Genomic DNA, 19,423 nt, shown 5'->3' on the forward strand with positions numbered 1-19,423 from the left:
CTGGCCTCTCAGTGTGGTCCCAGCTGCCTACCCTGACTTTGCAATGCCCTCTCCAGATCTCTCTGGCTTCCCAAGTCTAGACTATCTCCAGACTCTCTGCCTCATTTTGTTAAACTGTTTCAGGTACCTGGTCATGTCTCCTCCAATAAGATTTTAAGAGAGATAAGAAACTCTGAATCCAAGGTGCTATAATACATTGTATTTCTGAAAAAATAAATGATAATTTTGCCAAATAAGAATATATGAGTGACTGAATGAATGACAGGCAGTAAAAATGCCATTGTAGGCCAGCGCTGTGCCAAGCACTGGGCAGGGGATGCACACAGGATTGAGACATGTCCTATGGGGATGGCTGCTGACAGTATGTTGGTCCAAGGTTGGAAGGGAAGAAGTTCACAGATTTCATGGCTTTGCCTTAAACGACCTGGAGAAATCCACAGCCAGGTGAAGTTGGAAGCAGCTTTGCACTGGAGCCAAGTCCCCTGACTGGCTTCATTCCACATTCTTCCTTTGCATCCCCAGGTTACTGACCAGCAGTACAGTGGGGGAAGGAAGTAGAGTGGAAGGATATGTTATTGTTTAAAGAAGAAGAAGAAAAAATACCAGGGTCTCTTACTTATATGATGAGGTTGCTTTCCCCTCCCACCAAAATCAATCAGGTAAGAACATCTTTCCTCTAGAATGAAAACCCATCAGGATAAAGAATCCTGGGTGAGATATGTTTGCTCAAGACTTGCTTCAATGTAACTCCCAGCCCTATGTCCCTAGAACAGGAAGATTAAGGGTGCCGAGAACGAGAAAATGGATGAAGTTCACCCTGAACCCAGCCCCTACCCCAAGTCCTCTTGCTAAGAGGGTACAGGCTGTGTGTCATGGTCTAAATGTATTATTGAATTAGGCCTCAGTTGAAAGAGGGTCACAGAGTTCAGCAGGCAAATGAAGCAGCCTGAAAGGCCCTGCAGAGCCCGATGTGTCCTGGAAATCCCAGTACCAGTAGGTAGTTCCTGCGTCCTCAGGACACAGCCAGACTCCACACACTTGGTATTGGGTTTCCGTAGGACTGACTGCTCAAAGGTCCTGGCTTATCTTCTAATTTTTTTTCTTTCACATATGTATAGGAAAGAGAGTCTAGGAATTAATTCATCCAACAAATATTTACTAAGGAGACTTTCTTATGCCAAGCACTGTGGCATAAGGCACTAAGGATATAGTAAAATTAAGACATTAACTGGGATTTGCAGGTCCAGTATTGATGGTATTGCCATTTCAAGGAGCTTTCCCATGAAGCTTTAATAAAGACCAGAGTGATCACTATTTTCATAGCTGAGTTTTAAATACCAGTGGTCTTCTGGGTAGATTTCATTGTAGGAAGCCTTATAGGCATAATGTAAAGATTAAAATAGGTTAATAACTGCAAGGCATATAACACATGAGGTATCATAAAAGGACAGTTACAGTAATGATCTACATACTACTTGAATTGCCTGCAGATATGTACAATGAGAATCCTGAGGGAAAGAGGTCTGTGCTCTTACTCATCTCTGTATCCTTAGCATCTACGGCAGACTGGTATATTGTAGGTAAGTACGTGAAACCATGTTTGTTGAATGAAAGAATCGATGCCCTAATGAATCTATGTGTAAAAACATTATGTTAAACAATGGGGCAGGAGGCAGACCTCAGCATTTGTTATATTATATAGCCTTTGAAGCAAAAACTGTCAAGGAAAGTAGAAAGTTTGAGTTACCAGTTTAAAATGTGGACTTCGAACCACTGTAAAAAGAAGAAAATCCTTCAAATTCAGAACAGAAAACCATGAGCATAGGGCTTAGAGTAGCTGAAGAATGCAGAGGAAAAATGGAAGAAATTGTGAGGATAGGGACGCTGATAACACCCATGAGGAACTGGAAGGGCCAGGTGTAAGCAAAGCAACCCTTTCTTCTTAGCTGTGTCTCCAACTGAATTCTTTTTAGATTCTGTCTCTGGACAGACCCTTGTGGGGGATGAGAAATGCCTGATGAGTTGGCACAGCTGGGCACTCTGGAGCCATAGAATCCTGGCCTTTCCCGTTGGCTTTCATGGGGTCTAGAGGACTGAAAACATAAAAGGTCTCCAGGAAGTCTATCCTCCTTCCCTTGATGAAGGAAAGCCAAGGCACAGGGAGACTCACCGCTGCTGAGAAAAGTGTCTCCGTTCACAAACAATTCTACAGTCTCTCTGTCCTGCAGGGGACAGGCTGCCTTTCTAATAAATGATAAACACCACTGACATTAATCAATTGCTTCGCATGTGCCAGGTATTTAAATTCACCATTTTACTTTATCCTCACAACCACTTTGTGGTATCTTGTTACTAATTTCACGGATAAAGACGCTAAGGACAGAGAGACTGACTTGTCCAAGATCACTGAGCTAGTAAGTGGCAGAACCAAGATTCAAATGTTTGTCTGTCTGGCACAATGCAGCAACCGTGCTCTTAAATAAGCATTGTTTTCTACTGCCTCACACACAGGACCTGAATGTCTGGCTCACATCCAGTCCCATTCTGTGAGCTTGGGGGCAAATATTTACCTTCTCCGAGTCTCACTTTCTTCACCTGTAAAATAGAGGAAATATCCCCTGATTCTTTGAGGTGTTGCGAGAATCATACGGGGAAATATATGCCAAACACTAACATAATGGGTGACCCACAGAAGATGCCTGACAAACGTTTCCCTCCATTTCTACTTCCTCATCTATGCCAGGGAGAACCGCCTTCCAAGCTGGCTAGGACACCAAGGGTCTGGGGATTCCAGAGATGCTAACTGTAACGTAGTGAAGATGTGTTCTCCTGCCTATGTACTGTGTCATCTGCCTGGAATGCTCCTCCTTGTTTACTCCATCTGCAAGCTGTAGATCACAACCCATTAGTGAGTTATTAAACCAAGTTAATGAGTTGTGACCTTCACTTTTTTTAAAAAAAGAGGAAGACAAATAGAACGGAAAATAGCAAAGTTTACTGTACATTAAAGGTACACTTTGATGAAATTCTTCTTTCAGCTTTATGTGCGTATGTATTTACTGGGCCATGATGAATAATGTATTTCTTACTTTGAGTAAAAAGGTTTGAAGGCCTCTGGATTAACTCATACAAAATCTTCAAGAATCAATTCAGATATCCTTATATAAGGCAGCAGTAAAGATTCTCGGCCTCTCTAGAGGTAACTTTTCACACCACACTGCATTGTGATTGTCTTCCCCTCAGCTGTCCCCCCCACTAGATGTGAGTTCCTTGGGGACAGGAAACATGACTTCTACTGCTGGGTCCTCAATGTCCATTATAGGTCCTGGCACAGAATATACACTCAAAAAATGCTTGATGAATGCATAAATAAATTATAGTAACTGACTAAACATAAATTCACAAAATGCTCCAAATATGAAGCAAACAAACAAACAAACAAAACCTAAATTCACAACAGAAAGCTTATTCACTTGAACTCTCAAAATCGGTACCTTTTATTAACAAACGAACATGGGCCAAGTTTCTCTTTTATATTCTTTCCTGTGACCTTTCACTCCCCATTGGTGGACTTACCTGCTTTTCTTTCTTCCCCTCTCCATTCTCCCAGTGTCCTGGGTGCTCTTGCTCTCTTTTATCAGAAGAAAGGATCTCTCCTTAGCCATTTGCACTTCTGTGTGAATTTAATCCCCTGTATCTCTGACCTTTCTTCATAGCTTTTAGATATAAAGGTGCATTCCTATTAGTAGCAGGAAAAGCCTTGTTCTGCTATAGGGATGCATTTAACAACTGATAAGAAGATGGGGAGTGCATATTTTAGAGCTAGGGAGACCTCAACCTGCCCATATGGAGAGCCCCAAAGTACATGCAATGAAACCCGAAACCCCGTATTCCAGTGGTTCAGGAGCCCAAGTGAATCTATGGCTGAAGAACTGATAATGTACTTGTGGAGCATTTTGAAAAATACTTTATTCAAATTTTTAATATTTTATTTACTTTTAAGGTTCTACAACTACATGTTTCACAATGCAGGAAATACACAATACGCATAGCCCATTAAATCAAATAGATGCAAATCACTGGCATACAACACGTACAGTATTATCATTAGCGACAATCAACTCCATTTGCATGGCACTACCAAAGCACTTCAAGCACCTTACAAAAAAGATTAAAAGAAGGAAAATGATTACAACTAGATTGGAAAATAGAGAGGGCTGGCTCAAGTTTACAACACCGCCTGGCTCAGATGTGCTAGTTCCCTCCCTCTCTCTTCCACACTGTCGGGCAAATAAATCGCCACCACCAGGGAGGACCATTTCTAGTAGGGGAATGAGGCCAACTTCTGCAATATCCTGAGGAGATGCACTATCTTGGACATGGTCAGCGCAGGGCTAATGCTGGGAGTGTGAGGTGTGAGAGAGTGTGTGCGTGTGTATGTGTTGTGCATATAGGGAAGAGGAGGTGACTCCAAGGGGAAGGGTGGTTTTGTGGTGCAAACAAATGTTCTACTAAGTCAGCTAAATTGTTTATTACAGAACAAGAAGCTGCTTGCTTTCTGGTTTAGGTTTCGGCTTCATGGAAAAATACGAATAGTACTAAAGAAATCCCCTATGAAATCCCTATAGTACAGTTTATCCTGTGTAAAAACCCCAAAGAGGTTTCTGTTTGAATTTCTCCTCTCAGCTAATCTACTCCTTAATCCAAGAGTCGGCCACTGTGCTGATGGAAGCACACTGGGATTCATGGCCAAAGCGCGTTCAACAGCTGAGACGCACAAGCTGTCCCCTGAGCAGGTGGAGTGAGGTGGCACTAGGAGGCAGGACATCTAACTCTGCCACCAAATGGCTGTGGGGTCCCGGGCAAATCCCTTCCCTCCTGGGGCCTCAGTTTCCCCTTCTGCAAATTAAACAGTGGGCCTGGTGATAGCTAAGGTTCCAGCCCTAGAATTACATAAAGCTGAGCAGAATAAAGAGAATAATACTCCAGGGTGTCATTCTCAGATTAAAGAGACATGCTCATCATCTGATGTTTATATAATCAGAGAAATTCTGTTACTGACTTATTCTGAGACAGCAACTAGTTGACTTTCTAAAATAAGCACAATCAACTGGCACTAGTTCTATTCAAGCGATCTGGATGAAACAAGCATATCTATGAAAATCCTATAGCTAAAACTGGTGTAAAACAAACAAACAAACAAACATACTTAATCATTTTTAGTAAGAATCCCCTTTAGGCCTTGCCATTTCATTTCATTTTATTAATTAATGAAATTAATTAATTTAAATTAATTTATCACATTGCATGAGAACAAGGCCAGGGGATCTTGTAAGTTCTTTCCCTCTGATTTTACTCTATTCATGGTTCATATCTTTTTCCAATTCTATGCCTCTAAAAGTCATTTAGATACTGAGGTCAGCCCTCTACAACACACTTTTCGTATCTTGTGAAGAAATAATTTGGGAAACTTCCCATTTAGTGTCAGCTATTTTTGAGCCTCATGTAAAAGTAGTTCCTCCTTTCAATATGACCTCCAACTATTAGAATGTTAACAAGGTAACATTCTTTATTACCTTAAGTCTTCATCTCTTGTATGTTATAGTTTTATTTACCATTTTAGAGAATAAAGGTCTGATTCTGAGTAACACTATTATTTCAAATAAGTCTATTAGTCTTACATAATAGCATCATAGCACTTCATTTAATTTTCCTAATCCTCCACAACTTAATTAACAGGAGTAAGCTATTACCAGTATATTTTTGGCAAACTCCTTCTAGTACATTGACATGTTTATGCATTCTATTTTTTAACAAGATACCAACAATATGGTAATGTTTCCTTCCAGTTTTATTCTATATAACCATTCCATTTTTATTAGCTGATTTATCTCTAACCTACTAACCTAATTGGCTTTTCCTAATTTGCTACCCAAGACTAAAACATTTCAAGATTAGAAAATATTTTATATCACAAAGAATAGCAATACAACACAAGTAAGGAGAACAGAAACAGCTACTTTCCATCATATTTGTGATGTCACTACAAGACATGTTCTAGGGTGGTCCTCAACAGTTCCTTTCACAGATTACACAGAAATGTATCAAAATAATCTTCCAAAACGCAGTTGAACAAATTTGGGACATTGATATTCTGGGTTTTTTTTATTTTAAATCTCAGGACTTCTGAGGTACTGGAACTCCCTGGAATAAGAAGGGACTCTATGCTTGTCAGAGAGGCCAGCAAATCAAGGCCTTCGAGAACCTGCCGCCTTCTGGAATCCTGCTCCCTTCTTGGCCCTGCTGTGCCTACCTAATACACACAAAAGATAACTTTATAGCCAAAGAGGAACCAACAGGACAAGTCAATCCAAGTACATCAATTAATGTCTATAACATGCACCTCATGTCAAGAAAAGACAGTGATATTTCAGATCAGGAGGATATGGCCCTAGGTGGGAATCAGACCAGATCCTGAGGGAGAGAGAATACAGTGAGGATGGGCATGGTTCCTCCACTGATACCTGGATTCATCTGCACCATTAACTGGACATCACTCTCCCCCTCTGGCTGTTAATACTTACATTATTATTATTGTAAGTCATCATTCTTTTTAATTGAATGATAGTGGAATGAAGAATAGTTTCCAATTGGAATTAGGAAGATTTTCCTAGATTTTATGAAAAACTAGGAATTAATCCTTTAATATGACATAAAATCCTTAAAGAAATATGATGAATTATTTTTAAGAAACAACTGGATACTTCAAATTCACTGAGTTTTTACAGTTTGCAAGTGTACAGTTTTCTGGGGTTTTTTTCAAGTGGAGTCAGCACTGATGAAGTACATTTTGGGAAGAATATAGAAGGCTTATGCTAAGAGGTGAATGTTATAGTTGAGTGATGATGGATCTTACTCAAGAGTTAACTATGGGGATGAAAGACCACAGGGCATTTCAAGTTCAATCAATCATCTTTTTTTCTGGTAAATTAATGAGTTTTGACAGGCAAGGAACAAGTAACTTTTGTGGTTTGAGAATCAACTGGTAATGAGATGCCACAGAAGAAAGTCATTCTACCAAGACTTTAAGAAAAAAACCACATAGCTCTTTGAGAGAGTACTTCTGATTTCCAATCAATACACCAAAGTTAATGCATAGATGTCAAGCAGGCCAGGAAGCAATATGAGAATATTTTCTTCCCATACTGATGGTAAGCCAATGTCCAGGGCTTTGGCCCACATATTCAATTTAAGATGTATCAGAACTGAAAATATTTCTTATTATTTTTACTACAACCTATGCTAAGAACTTTACCCTGGATCACAACATGGTCAAAGAACTTGTTAAAAGCAGGGGCCTTTAACTAATTTAACATAATTAATAACATTTCAAAAATTTCTTCAAAATGGTTAAACTTAAGGTCTTACAGTGGTGTATTGACAAGTGTAGGTTAGTCAAGAACACGTGTCCCGTTGCTATAAGGCGTCGCCTTTGTCTCCCCAAGCTGATGGCTCACAAGTACAGATCACAGTAAGAAATACACTGTTGCCTACCTGACATAGAGAGAGCGTTTCTGATTGGTTCGCAGGGACCCGGACCCGGAGCTCATGCTGTGGTTCATCATCTGCTCTCGTAGGTCATGGATTTTGGCCTCAAATCGAGCGTAATCTGGGAATGGAAACGGAGGTGGCAAATTTGGTTCTGTGCCTTCAGCAAGTTAGAAATACTGCACACTCAAGGCAACCCTTCGTCCCTGCTGTTGGTCCCTTTGCCAAGCCACGGGGAGATGCACAATGCAAGAATGGAGGAACACAGAAGGTTTACTTTCATATTATTTATTTGAAGACATTCACCAGAGGGAAAGAACAAACCAGTTACTTCCCAAAACGTAACTCAAAAACATACCACCACCAAATCCCCAATATGTGAAAAGTCCATGGGGAGGAGGTGGGTGTTTTTATAAATGGGCTATACAAGGTATCCTTGTTGGTGATGGAAATGTTTCCTGTCTTGACTGTGGTCGTGGATACAGGTACTTGCACATGTGATAAAATGACACAGAACTCACTACACACACACACACACACACACACACACACACACACACACATGATTACAAGTAAAGCTGGGAAAACTGGAATAAATTTGATGGATTATGTCTATGTCAACATCCTGCTTGTCATAGCATGCTACAGATTTCTAAAATGTTACCACTGGGAAAAACAGAGTAAAAGTACATAGGATTTCCCTGTATTGCTTCTTACAACTGCATGTGAATCTATAATTATCTCTAAATAATAGGATTGATTTAGAAATGAGAGGGTAAAAAACCCCAAAAGTTCATAGGATTACCAATAGTATAGGGGCTGAGGTGAGTCTCTAGTTACCTCCAGCCAGATAGACCAGAGTATCAAGTGTTTGGTGATGAACTGTGTAAAAAACGCCATTTAGGGCTTCCCTGGTGGCGCAGTGGTTGGGAGTCCGCCTGCCGATGCGAGGGACATGGGTTCGTGCCCCGGTCCGGGGGGATCCCACATGCCACAGAGCGGCTGGGCCCGTGGGCCATGGCCACTGGGCCTGCGCGTCCAGAGCCTGTGCTCTGCGACGGGAGAGGCCGCAGTGGTGAGAGGCCCGCGTACCACAAAAAAAACAAAACAAACAAACAAAAAAACGCCATTTAATTTTGCTAAGTTTTTCCCCCCCTGGGGGGCTCCTAGAAGCTGATTACTTGGGATCATACCTCAACTTTGCCTTATAGCTTTAATATAAAACATCACATGCCAAACTTCATCAATTCTAATACATACAATATATTTAAATCAGCTTCTCAGGAGATCAGGGTTCGAAAATAGTAAATCTATTTTAGAAATATTCAAAGAAAAAACATATGGGTCTAAAAAAATCAAGGAAATATAATTATTAAAAGATGCTATTTCATCACAGGAAAAATTTTTTCACCATATCAATCCAATAAAAAGAAAGAAAGAAAAATAGGTTTTAAGACACTCCGTAAAACAATGAGCATAGAAAAGGAAATGGCTTTTGAAGTTTCCATGTTCTTGATCCCAACTTGGTCTGTCACCTCCCTGGCACAACTGTGTCTTGCTTTCGGAGAATTTAAAGCATGAAGAATTTTCACAGAGGTCCTCAGTACATTTCAGAAAACAATGTGATTTTCAATTCAATTTATCCGTAACTTTTCACAAAAACAGGAATGACTAAATGAATATAATACAAGATGATCTACTTACAGTGTACTTCAAATTTTTTATAATAAAAAGTTCCATTAAATTTAAATTCAATTTACTGAATATCTGTTGGTGTTGTGGCGTGGAATTTCATAAAGAAAATGATTTGACCTTAGTTTTCAATGATAGACAACAATGAATTCTGAATGTTAAATATTTTTAAAGTTTAGTGCTCTACAGACAACCCTAACTGACAGGAAATTTCTGGTGTTTAGGCGAAGTCTGATATTACCTAGATTTGGAAGACTTCCTGTTCACAACTTCTCTTTGAATAATTAAATCCTAAATGTTTAAATAAGCCGAATACCTATTTAACCTAAAATCTATTAACCATAATTTAAGATATTTATTTCATTTCATTTTAGCAGAGAGAGAAAACACTTATTTACAGCCATAAATATGATGCTATATGCAGATTTAAATCATTCTGAGCAAGTCATATTTTCTTGCCATCCTATTAATATCCAATGAATATTACTGCCAGCCACATGGCAGATGCTGTGCTCAGGGCTTCATAAGCATTATTTCATTTCTTATTTAAATTACAAAACGAAGTCCATGGATGTTGTAAAAATGTGAACCATACAGAAAAACACAGAACAAAAAATGAGAGGTCCCCATCCCCCCTTCTACTCTCTCACTGCAGTCCTTCCCTATAGCGTAGCCTATAGGTACATAGCTGGCGGGTGCTGGACTTCCGCAGACATTTCTCAATTCATTTGAATATATACATACTCCCACACACATATGAGATCTTAATTATATATTATGCTCATGTTTTTTCCTCCCTTTTTAACAGTGTAACTTGGATCTTTTCCTACCCTCTCTCAAATAATAAGTATCATGTTTCTTAATACCCTTAATTACATTCCACAGTTTAGACTATAATTTATTTAACAATTCCCATATGACAGCCTTTGGTGTCAGACAGGGATCTTGGTGTACGTGAGCACATCCATGGCAGGTCTGTACAGCACCACAGCATGAGTATCAAAGCTTTGCACAGAGTCACACAGCCCCCATCAGCATTTTTTGGAGAAAATAATCTAGCCTGGAACACAGAGCTGGAACTCTCTGTTCCTTCTGAGCCATGCTCCACACTGTCACTAGCTAAACACCATGCATCGCCCCTAAGAATCACTCAATCTGCCATCTGTTCCCAGGACAGCCCCTCTACCATTTGATGACTTTATTATCATGACAAAAACCTGAACTCCCACCTCCAACCATCTCCCCCCGCCCACCGAAACACCTAATTCAGTGCCAGTCCTCGACTACATACCGACACTTTGCCACTTTACTGTACTCATCACACCAAACTGCAGTCATTTGCGCCATTGCTCACCTTCCCCATTAGATTGAGTTCAGCAAGCCTTTCCCTGTTCCTAACCTAGTGTCTGGTATGCAGGAGGCATTTAATAACAGGTGCTCAATAAACATTTTCTGAATGAATGAATAAATAATGAACGAGGAAGTGAGAGGAACTGAAATGAATTCAGTTCTAAAATGCCTGTAGGACTGAAATTGCCTGTTTTCAATATTAAGGTTTTTTTTTAAATGTAGAAAGACAAGATGCTTCTCCTCTAGGACTTTGGTTTCAAGGCTAATTATTCTGCCTAATTTCAAGGCTTTACTCCTGTCTAATTATGGCCACTCCCAAATCCCACTGTTGTTTTTACTATTCTCTTGGCAGTCTCTATGCTCTCCCCATCTCAGCCATGTCATACATTTTGGAAACAGTTCTCTGATACTTAACTTGTATGCCATCAGCACTTTATTAGGCTCTTCCTGTGTTCTCCTTACTGTATGGCTCATTAGATCCCCAAAATGTTTTCTACCATCCTTTTGAAATGTTTATTCTGCATCGTATTCTATGGTGTTTACATTCTCCACTGTGGATGGGGAGGTATTATATTGTGTGTTGTATTGTATTGTATTGTATTTGTCTTAACTGGAATCCATCTTGTTCTCAACTTCTCCACTTTGACAATCATGTTAAATACAAATCCTGTATTCAAAAGTGTTTATCCCTCTTTGCTCCTTTTTGAAAAATAAAGTTTTACAAGTAATTTCATCAAAGCAAAAACAATAAGATCTGAGTTTACAAATATAAATGGTGTGTGTGTATGCATGTGTGAGAGAGAGACAGAGACAGAGAGGAGAGGGGCTATGTCTCCAGCCTCTCATAGTTAAACAAGTTTAAAGTTAGAAATGCTCTAGAAATAAACAAGAAAGTAGATACATAAATTGTGAAGTATGTCTTCTTTATGCTTTACAATAGTATTGAAAACTACATTTTCAACAAGTTAAAAATCTAACACTACCACGTCCATTTAATCTTAATTCCCTCTTCTTTCCCCAAATGTTTCATTCACATCCATGCCCTCCCCTTTGGGATATTTTCCAATAAAATCCTAACACTCAGGAGAACATTCTAATGAGATTTTAAAGTGCTCAATCTTTATATATTCTGAAGGAAAATTCATGTTTACTGAACTGTGCACCTGCAATAGACTACTTTCTGTGCTACATACTTAAAAATTATGTTATTTCTCCTAACAAAGCTCTGAGGTAAGCATATTATTTTAGAGATGAGGAAACAGGTTCAGAGAGGTTAACTAACTTCACCAAAGTCACAAAGCTTCTAGGTAACAGAGCTCCTTGGACATGGAGCTAGCATTCAACCCTGGATCTCTGTGAGGTCAGTCTGTCTCCATCACATCTTAGTACCTATTAAAACACCACAATCTTCCCTTAGAACCTAAGGTCTCCTCAATTCTCTACCCCTCCCTCCTAAAATCTCACTCTCCTTCCTTTCACCTACTGTATTATGTACATGCTGGTCCTCTCCTTTATTGTCCCATAAACTCCTTAGAGAGTGGGTATGCCTCACTCATCTCTGTTTCTCCAACCTCAAGATCTATCATTCCTCCTTCCCTACACATGGGATTGTACTAGGTGCATGGCATATAGTTTTGAAAAAGAACCTAAAGGAGTTTACTTCTTGAATGGGACACTGACAAGGAAATTAAGCAGGATAATGCTGAGGTGGGAAACTGCATTAAAGAAGCAGGACCTTAAGCCACTATGGAAAACAGTATGGAGGTTCCTCAAAAAAATTAAAAATAGAATTGCCGGGACTTCCCTCGTGGCGCAGTGGTTAAGAATCCGCCTGCCAATGCAGGGGACAAGGGTTCGAGCTCTGGTCCAGGAAGATCCCACATGCTGTGAAGCAACTAAGCCCGTGCACCACAACTACTGAGCCTGCACTCTAGAGCCCGCAAGCCACAACTACTGAGCCTGCGCACCACAAATACTGAAGCCCGCGTGCCTAGAGCCTGTGCTCCACAAGAGAAGCCACTGCAGTGAGAAGCCCACACACCACAACAAAGAGTAGCCCCCGCTCACCGCAACTAAAGAAAGCCCATGCACAGCAACGAAGACCTAGCACAGCCAAAAATAAATAAATAAGTTAATTAATTAATTAATTAGAAAAAGGATTGCCATATGATCCAGCAATCTCACTCCTGGGCATATATCTGGACAAAACTCTAATTCAAAAAGATACATGCACCTGTATGTTCATAGCAGCACTATTCACAATAGCCAAGACATGGAAACAACCTAAATGTCCATCAACAGATGAATGGATAAAGAAGATGTGGTACATATATACAATGGAATACTACTCAGCCATAAAAAGAATGAAATAATGCCGTTTGCAGCAACATGGATGCAACTAGAGATTATCATACTAAGTAAGTCAGAAAGAGAAAGACAAATACCATATATCACTTATATGTGGAATCTAAAATATAACACAAATGAAACAAAAACTGACTCACAGACAGAGAACAGACTTGTGGTTGCCAAGGGGGAGAAGGTTAGGGGAGGAATGGGGTGGGAGGTTGAGGTTAGCAGACATAAGCTTTTATATAGGGATAGAAGGGATAAACAACAAGGTACTAACATACAGCATGGGGAACTATATTCAATATCTTGCGCTAAACCATAATGGAAAAGAATATAAAAAAAGAATGCATATATGTATAATTGAATCAGTTTGCTGTACAGCAGAAATTAACCCAACACTGTAAATCAACTATACTTCAATTTTTAAAAGTACAAACCCACTGGAAAAAAAAAGAAATATTACCTCTGGTTAGTTCTTTTTTCCCCTCTATAAATGATAAGCCATATTTTTTTAAATGTCACATTCTTGGGCATCGAAATCTAGTTGTTCCTGACTAGACATATTCATATTAGAATTATATCATTTGCTTTCACTTAGACATGATGAGTAATGATAGTAGACAGGGTAGAAAATTTGGATTATGTAGATATGGTCAGAATCCTGGCTCTGCCATTTATTAGCTGTGCATTACTGTGAAAGTTGGGCTCAATTTCCTCATAAGTAGAACAGGAATTATAACTGTACCTACTTCAAGACATGCTGGGAAGGTTACAACAGAGAGCTGATGGACCTAAAGGGTTGGCTCTTGGTAATTACTGACAATTCCTCCTGTTAATTTTCACATGTAATTCAACACCTATTCTTGTTCACTGCTTGCAGAAGTCATAACCCCTTTCTGTACCAGGTAAAATGGAAAGCTGTGTCTGCTCCCAGTACCCTCTAATACAGCCTTACTCTGCCTGTTATGAACTGATATCTCTACCAGGCCAAAGAGCAATGATGGCCGTACTTGGGGACACCTGGCACCAGTGTGGAACTACTCACCTACTGGGCAACCACTAAATGGCTCCTCAGGGACCTCTCACAAATCCACAGTGATCTGGAGGTCAGGAGAATGATGCCCAATACCAAAGCTGCTGCCTTTTTCAGGAATATTAGTAACCTCATCCATCGGTATCATCTTAAGGCTTTAGCTACTGATGGACACTTGGATGGAGCAAGGGCAAGGGTGTGAATGCCATGTGCTACACATGAGAGGGGTCTCTGCCATATACTTGCTTCCTACACAATTTGTCAAGTGTGAACAAGGAGACCCAGAAGCAAATTCACCCCATCATCCACACAGGAAAGGAGGCACTGCCTCCTGTGAGGAGACTGGGGTTGTTTAATGCAATAGGATTAATCTGCATAGATTAAAGCTGAACAACTGCTCACATCTTCAAGGCTCGGATGCCAGCCTTGTGCCTGAGAGAAGAAAATAATAAGCTCACTGCGTTAGACTACAGCATGAAGCCATGGGCATGTCATCCTCGAAGTGAGCTGGTGAGTGGCATACCCTCCACAGTTGTGACCTCATCCAACTGTCTCATGATTGTCAGCTACCAGAGGAAGCAGTGAGCAGAGTAGGACAGGGAACTTTAGGCTGGGAGGCCAGCTTTAAACCTTAATTCTGTCGTTTACTACCAACACGGCCATGGAAAGTTTCTGAGCTTCAGTTTGCTCATCTGTAAATTGTGAGATTCCTCTCACAAAGTGGTGTGAGAATCAAAATGAGATTTGACATGAAGCATTTTGTAAATGTAAGATAGTTGTTTCTGTTGTTACTGTGATGGCCCCTCTTAAGACAAATGCATATCCAGTCCTTAGTCACACTAATGGGGACAGTAGCATCCTATTCCTATTTGCTCATTACGGATATGTGTGCAGCTTTAACAACAACTGGTAAATCACTGGGCTGTAAGCAGGATTCTGTACATCCAAGCAGAACAGGCTGCTTTCCTGCCAAGTTATCCACTTCCACACTCCAGGGGAAGCAGTCTGAAGAGATCACCTGCTGCTCACCCAAGAAGTGATGCTTTTACTATACAAACCTGAGCTAGAAGTCCTTGGTGGCTTATAAGCTAAGGAAGCCTGAGCTTTGGGGCACCTTCCAATAGGGTTGGGGCAAATATCAATGGTGTGCAGTCTATTGGAATCACAATATTGTTTACCTGGACATGACCGCTGTTGTCACCAGGGCCAGGTAGAATAGTTTATACCTATTATTAGCATAGCACCTGCTCACTGTTCCAGCAATGAGATACAGGTGAGCAATTGTAAATGCTTCCATTTCTTTGGGGGAAATACCTTCCTTCATTTATTCAGCAAACATTTCTTCAGGGTTTATTACATGCCAGGCACAATGCTAATTGCTAGGGATACTGAATCCACTGGGCAGTTCTTTGCCTTAAGGAGCTCATACACAGGCTCGTACATAGCCTTTAATTTTCTGGTTCTTTGGGGTGAGTATAAAAAGAGCATCTGCCACTTAGATTTCCGCTCCTATATGTGAATCAAGCACTTTCTAAACAGTAATGAGATACCTTCGAAGAAGCCAATACAGTCAAATACATGTTACAATGGAGAAACTGAGGCAGGTTAAATCTTTGTGAAAGACTGTACGGTTACTGGTAGAGTGAGAAGAGCAACTAGGGTCTCAAAGCCGTACCCTGGAATCAATGTTCTGGATTTGAGTCTTGGCACTGAGTGATGTTGGGAAAATTCCTCAACCTCTCAGAGATGCTGTTTACTCCTTTGTAAAATGGGGAAATCTTTTCTGCACCTATACAAAGTTGTTCTGAATATCTAATACAATGTACTTCATTTTCATCTTTTTAAGCAGTATTGATTTCAAAAAGCAGTGCCAATTAATAATAGTCCTGGGCTTCCCTGGTGGCGCAGTGGATGGGAGTCCGCCTGCCGATGCAGGGGACACGGGTTCATGCCCTGGCCCAGGAAGATCCCACATGCCGCGGAGCAGCTGGGCCCATGAGCCATGGCCGCTGAGCCTGCGCGTCCGGAGCCTGTGCTCCGCGGTGGGAGAGGCCACAACAGTGAGAGGCTCGTGTACCGCAAAAAAAAAAAAATAATAATAATAGTCCTGTTTTTGGAGAGGGTGGACTCAAGACTCACTCAGATTTCACAAGCTGACATGTATGGGTGTAAAAGGGGGAAAATGTTAGCCTTATAATCAATGTAATATGATAAATAAAAGTGCTTAAAACTAGAAAATTCCAAACATATATATTACTGCTCTTTCTCCACTACTCTTTGTTTTTGCAAAAGACTATAGACAATTGTACTTTAAAAATTAAAAACTGTGAGACCATACTGAAAAGTACATTCTTCAGAAAAATATGAGACATGTTATTCTCCACTAGACTCTTAACCAAATAGGCATGTATAGGAGGATGGCCATAGAATACTGGTTATGTCTCAAGCCCAAGAAGCAATACTGTGTCAAAATTCTTTTGTATAATGAATGATACAAAAATAATTCTATTTACTTGGAGCTCAGAAAAGAATCAAAAGTTACCATTTCACCACCTCTTCTTTTTTCTTTGCCCTGAAACTTCAGAGTCAGACAGGCACAGAAGAGGCCCCACCATGCAGACTTCCCTGCTGGCGCAGTAGTTAAGAATCCGCCTGCCAATGCAGGGGACACAAGTTCAAGCCCTGGCCTGGGAAGACCCACATGCCGTGGAGCAACTAAGCCCGTGTGCCACAACTACTGAGCCTGCACTCTAGGGCCCATAAGCCACAACTACTGAGCCCGTGTGCCACAACTACCGAAGCGTGCATGGCTAGAGCCCGTGCTCTGCAACAAGAGAAGCCACCTTTATGAGAAGCCTGCGCACCACAGTGAAGAGTAGCCCGCACTTGCCGCAATTAGAGAAAGCCCGTGCGCAGCAACGAAGACCCAACGCAGCCAAAAAAATAAATAAAATAAAATAAATAAATTAAAAAAAAAAAAGAGGCCCCACCATGTTACATCAAACTTTAGAGACAGCTTTAGAGCTTTCAGACTCCAGCTGTTTTTCAGGTAGTCATGCTGGGAAGGGCTGCTGTTTTTATAGACTGCTATAGAAGACTAGCTTCCCTCCCATATGTGTATTGGCATGCCCAACTGCCATCAAGAGAGCTAACCTCTGGCCACTGGAAGGATTTTCAGCCTGTGGATCTCCACAATTCTGCCTAAGGATTTAATTAGCCTTTTACCCCAACTCCTGACTTATCTCTCAGGTTGCCATCCTGCTTCTGTGTTAAAGTGGTGACATGGAATTTTCCACTACCGAAGATTTACAGATGTTTGGCTTACTTCTTATCCAAACTACTGTGTGTGTGTACGTGTGTGTGTGCATGCGCGCGCTGTGTGCGACACACAGAGAGAGACAGGGAGACAGAGAGACGAAGAGAAAGAGATAAACAGATTCAAAACTAAATTCCCTAGAATCCAACTATAACTGGGAAACCTAGACAATAGGGTGAGTCTGTTATCTTTTCTGAACTCCACAAAGTAAGAGATCTCCAGCACTGAGCATTAAGAACTTAGTTATAGATGCCATGAGGGCAAGACATTGTCATGCTTTTTCTGTATCCCCAATGTTTGGAACAGAGTGTGACACATAGTTAACAATTAGTAAATGCTAATATAAATGTTTGCTAAATTGGGCAAGCTAAATAAAGACTTCTGGGGAAAAAAATGATCCTTTTGTTTGCTAAATCTACTACAATGTAGATCAGACCTTTTAGAATAATTTTTAATAATATACTGAATTAAGACATGTTGTTTCTCTCTCTCTTTCTCAGTAGAATTGGGGTCATTTGTTTTGACTAGAACAAGTTTTTGCACATCCTGGCTGGAGACCCTTTAAAGAGGTTTCAGGAAATGCTCAGGAATTCTTTAACGTGTGAGATGAAGTAAGTTTTATAGACAAAAAACAGTCTGAATCCCCAACCAGCTATTTCGTACCATATGTGTGTAACTCTGAAAATCAGATACATCAAATTTCAATTTGGCTTCATGCCAGCTTTGTTTTATGGATTCATAAAGGCAGATTTTCTTTGATTATCAGGATTATTGCAAAGTGGAGTCAGCACAGAAACTTTTTGAATTTGGCAAAGCCTGTGTCTTCAGGCAACTGGGAGTAGCCTGGTGTAATTTTTTTCTTTTTAAAGCTCTGAAATAAACAGGTTTCAACTTTAAATCTTAAGTTTCACAGGGTGGATTTTGTGCAAGTTATTCAACCCAGAAAATACCTGGTTTTCTCATATGTACAACAGAAAAACACCACCAGCCTCATCAGATTGCTTGAAAATTAAATGTGATAGCATTTGTAAATGGAAAAGAAAAAAGACTAAGGTCTCTTGAAGCTTTATATTCCTAATTTATAAAATGGGGATAATGTTCACACCCTGCTTACATCACAAGGTTGTTGTAGGATCAAATGAAGAAACAGATATAAAGATGTTTGATAAACTGAATACCATATAAAGTGATGATAACAATTCATAACAATATAGCCTTTTAAAAATTTCCATTCTGCCTGGAGTATTTCCTCAGTATCTGAAATTTGTCCCCAAAGCTGTGAAATTTGATTTCTGTCTTGGCCATGGAAATAAAGCCACATAGGGCATCATGCTTAAGAGAGGAGATGTGAAACTCTGAGGGGAAAATGGAAACTTCTGGTATCATTAGGGCCTAGCTGACAATGGCAATTCTCCCTGAAGGTTTTGCTGGCAGGTTGGGTGAAAGGCTCAGAGCTGGGATGCACAGGCTGTAGTTTAATTGATGTGATTCATAGCTAATGGTACCTCAGAAGAAGGATCAAGGAGCTGTGCCTTCTAATTTAAGGCAAAATGCTTAAGACTACATCCAACCAGATAAGAAAGGCTTCCTTGGCAAATACAAATGTTAAATCTTTGCTGGATTTGTCCTGTTCCTTCTTTTGTATTAAAATCATGGAGCTAGAAGCTAACATAATAATGTTCAAGCTTCCTGTATTCTTCTGCAGTAATAATCAGTTAGATCTTGCCCAGTGAAAAGGATGATATTCTTGCCTAATTATAGACCAGGGCAGAGAAAGAAGATAAAGCAGTCTGGCTCTAGAGGTAGGCAGGTTGGCAGACCCCCTGGATATGACATAAGGAGTACAAATATCTGTCTTGCTTCCACAACATTCCTATCAGATTTATCCTTTAATAGCATCTTGAGAAATACATATACATATTATCTTGGAGGATAACCCACCATTCCTAGATAAATAGAAGCACAACAGGAAGAACACTAAGAGAACATGGAGGCTTCGAGAGGCTAGACAATTCACCCAAGGTCACACAGCAGAGCTGGGATTTGAATCCAAGTCTAGTTCCAGCCTCAACCAGCTTTTTTCACTACACTGATACTACACTTTGCCCTGCAAGCGACAGTGCTATTCCCTC

General features: G+C 40.3%; 1 protein-coding gene across 3 annotated transcripts in view; it reads right to left on the reverse strand.

Moving 5' to 3' along the window:
* Positions 1 to 19,423, reverse strand: part of DLG2 (discs large MAGUK scaffold protein 2) — an 812,204-nt gene that overhangs the window by 138,565 nt on the left and 654,216 nt on the right. For all 3 annotated transcript variants that reach the window (XM_060157866.1, XM_060157868.1, XM_060157869.1), the window contains one exon: positions 7,555 to 7,669. In XM_060157866.1, coding sequence (XP_060013849.1) covers positions 7,555 to 7,669 — 115 coding nt within the window. The remainder of the gene's footprint in view (positions 1 to 7,554; positions 7,670 to 19,423) is intronic.

This window comes from Lagenorhynchus albirostris, chromosome 9, assembly GCF_949774975.1.
Source record: "Lagenorhynchus albirostris chromosome 9, mLagAlb1.1, whole genome shotgun sequence".
Classification (NCBI taxonomy): Eukaryota; Metazoa; Chordata; class Mammalia; order Artiodactyla; family Delphinidae; genus Lagenorhynchus; species Lagenorhynchus albirostris.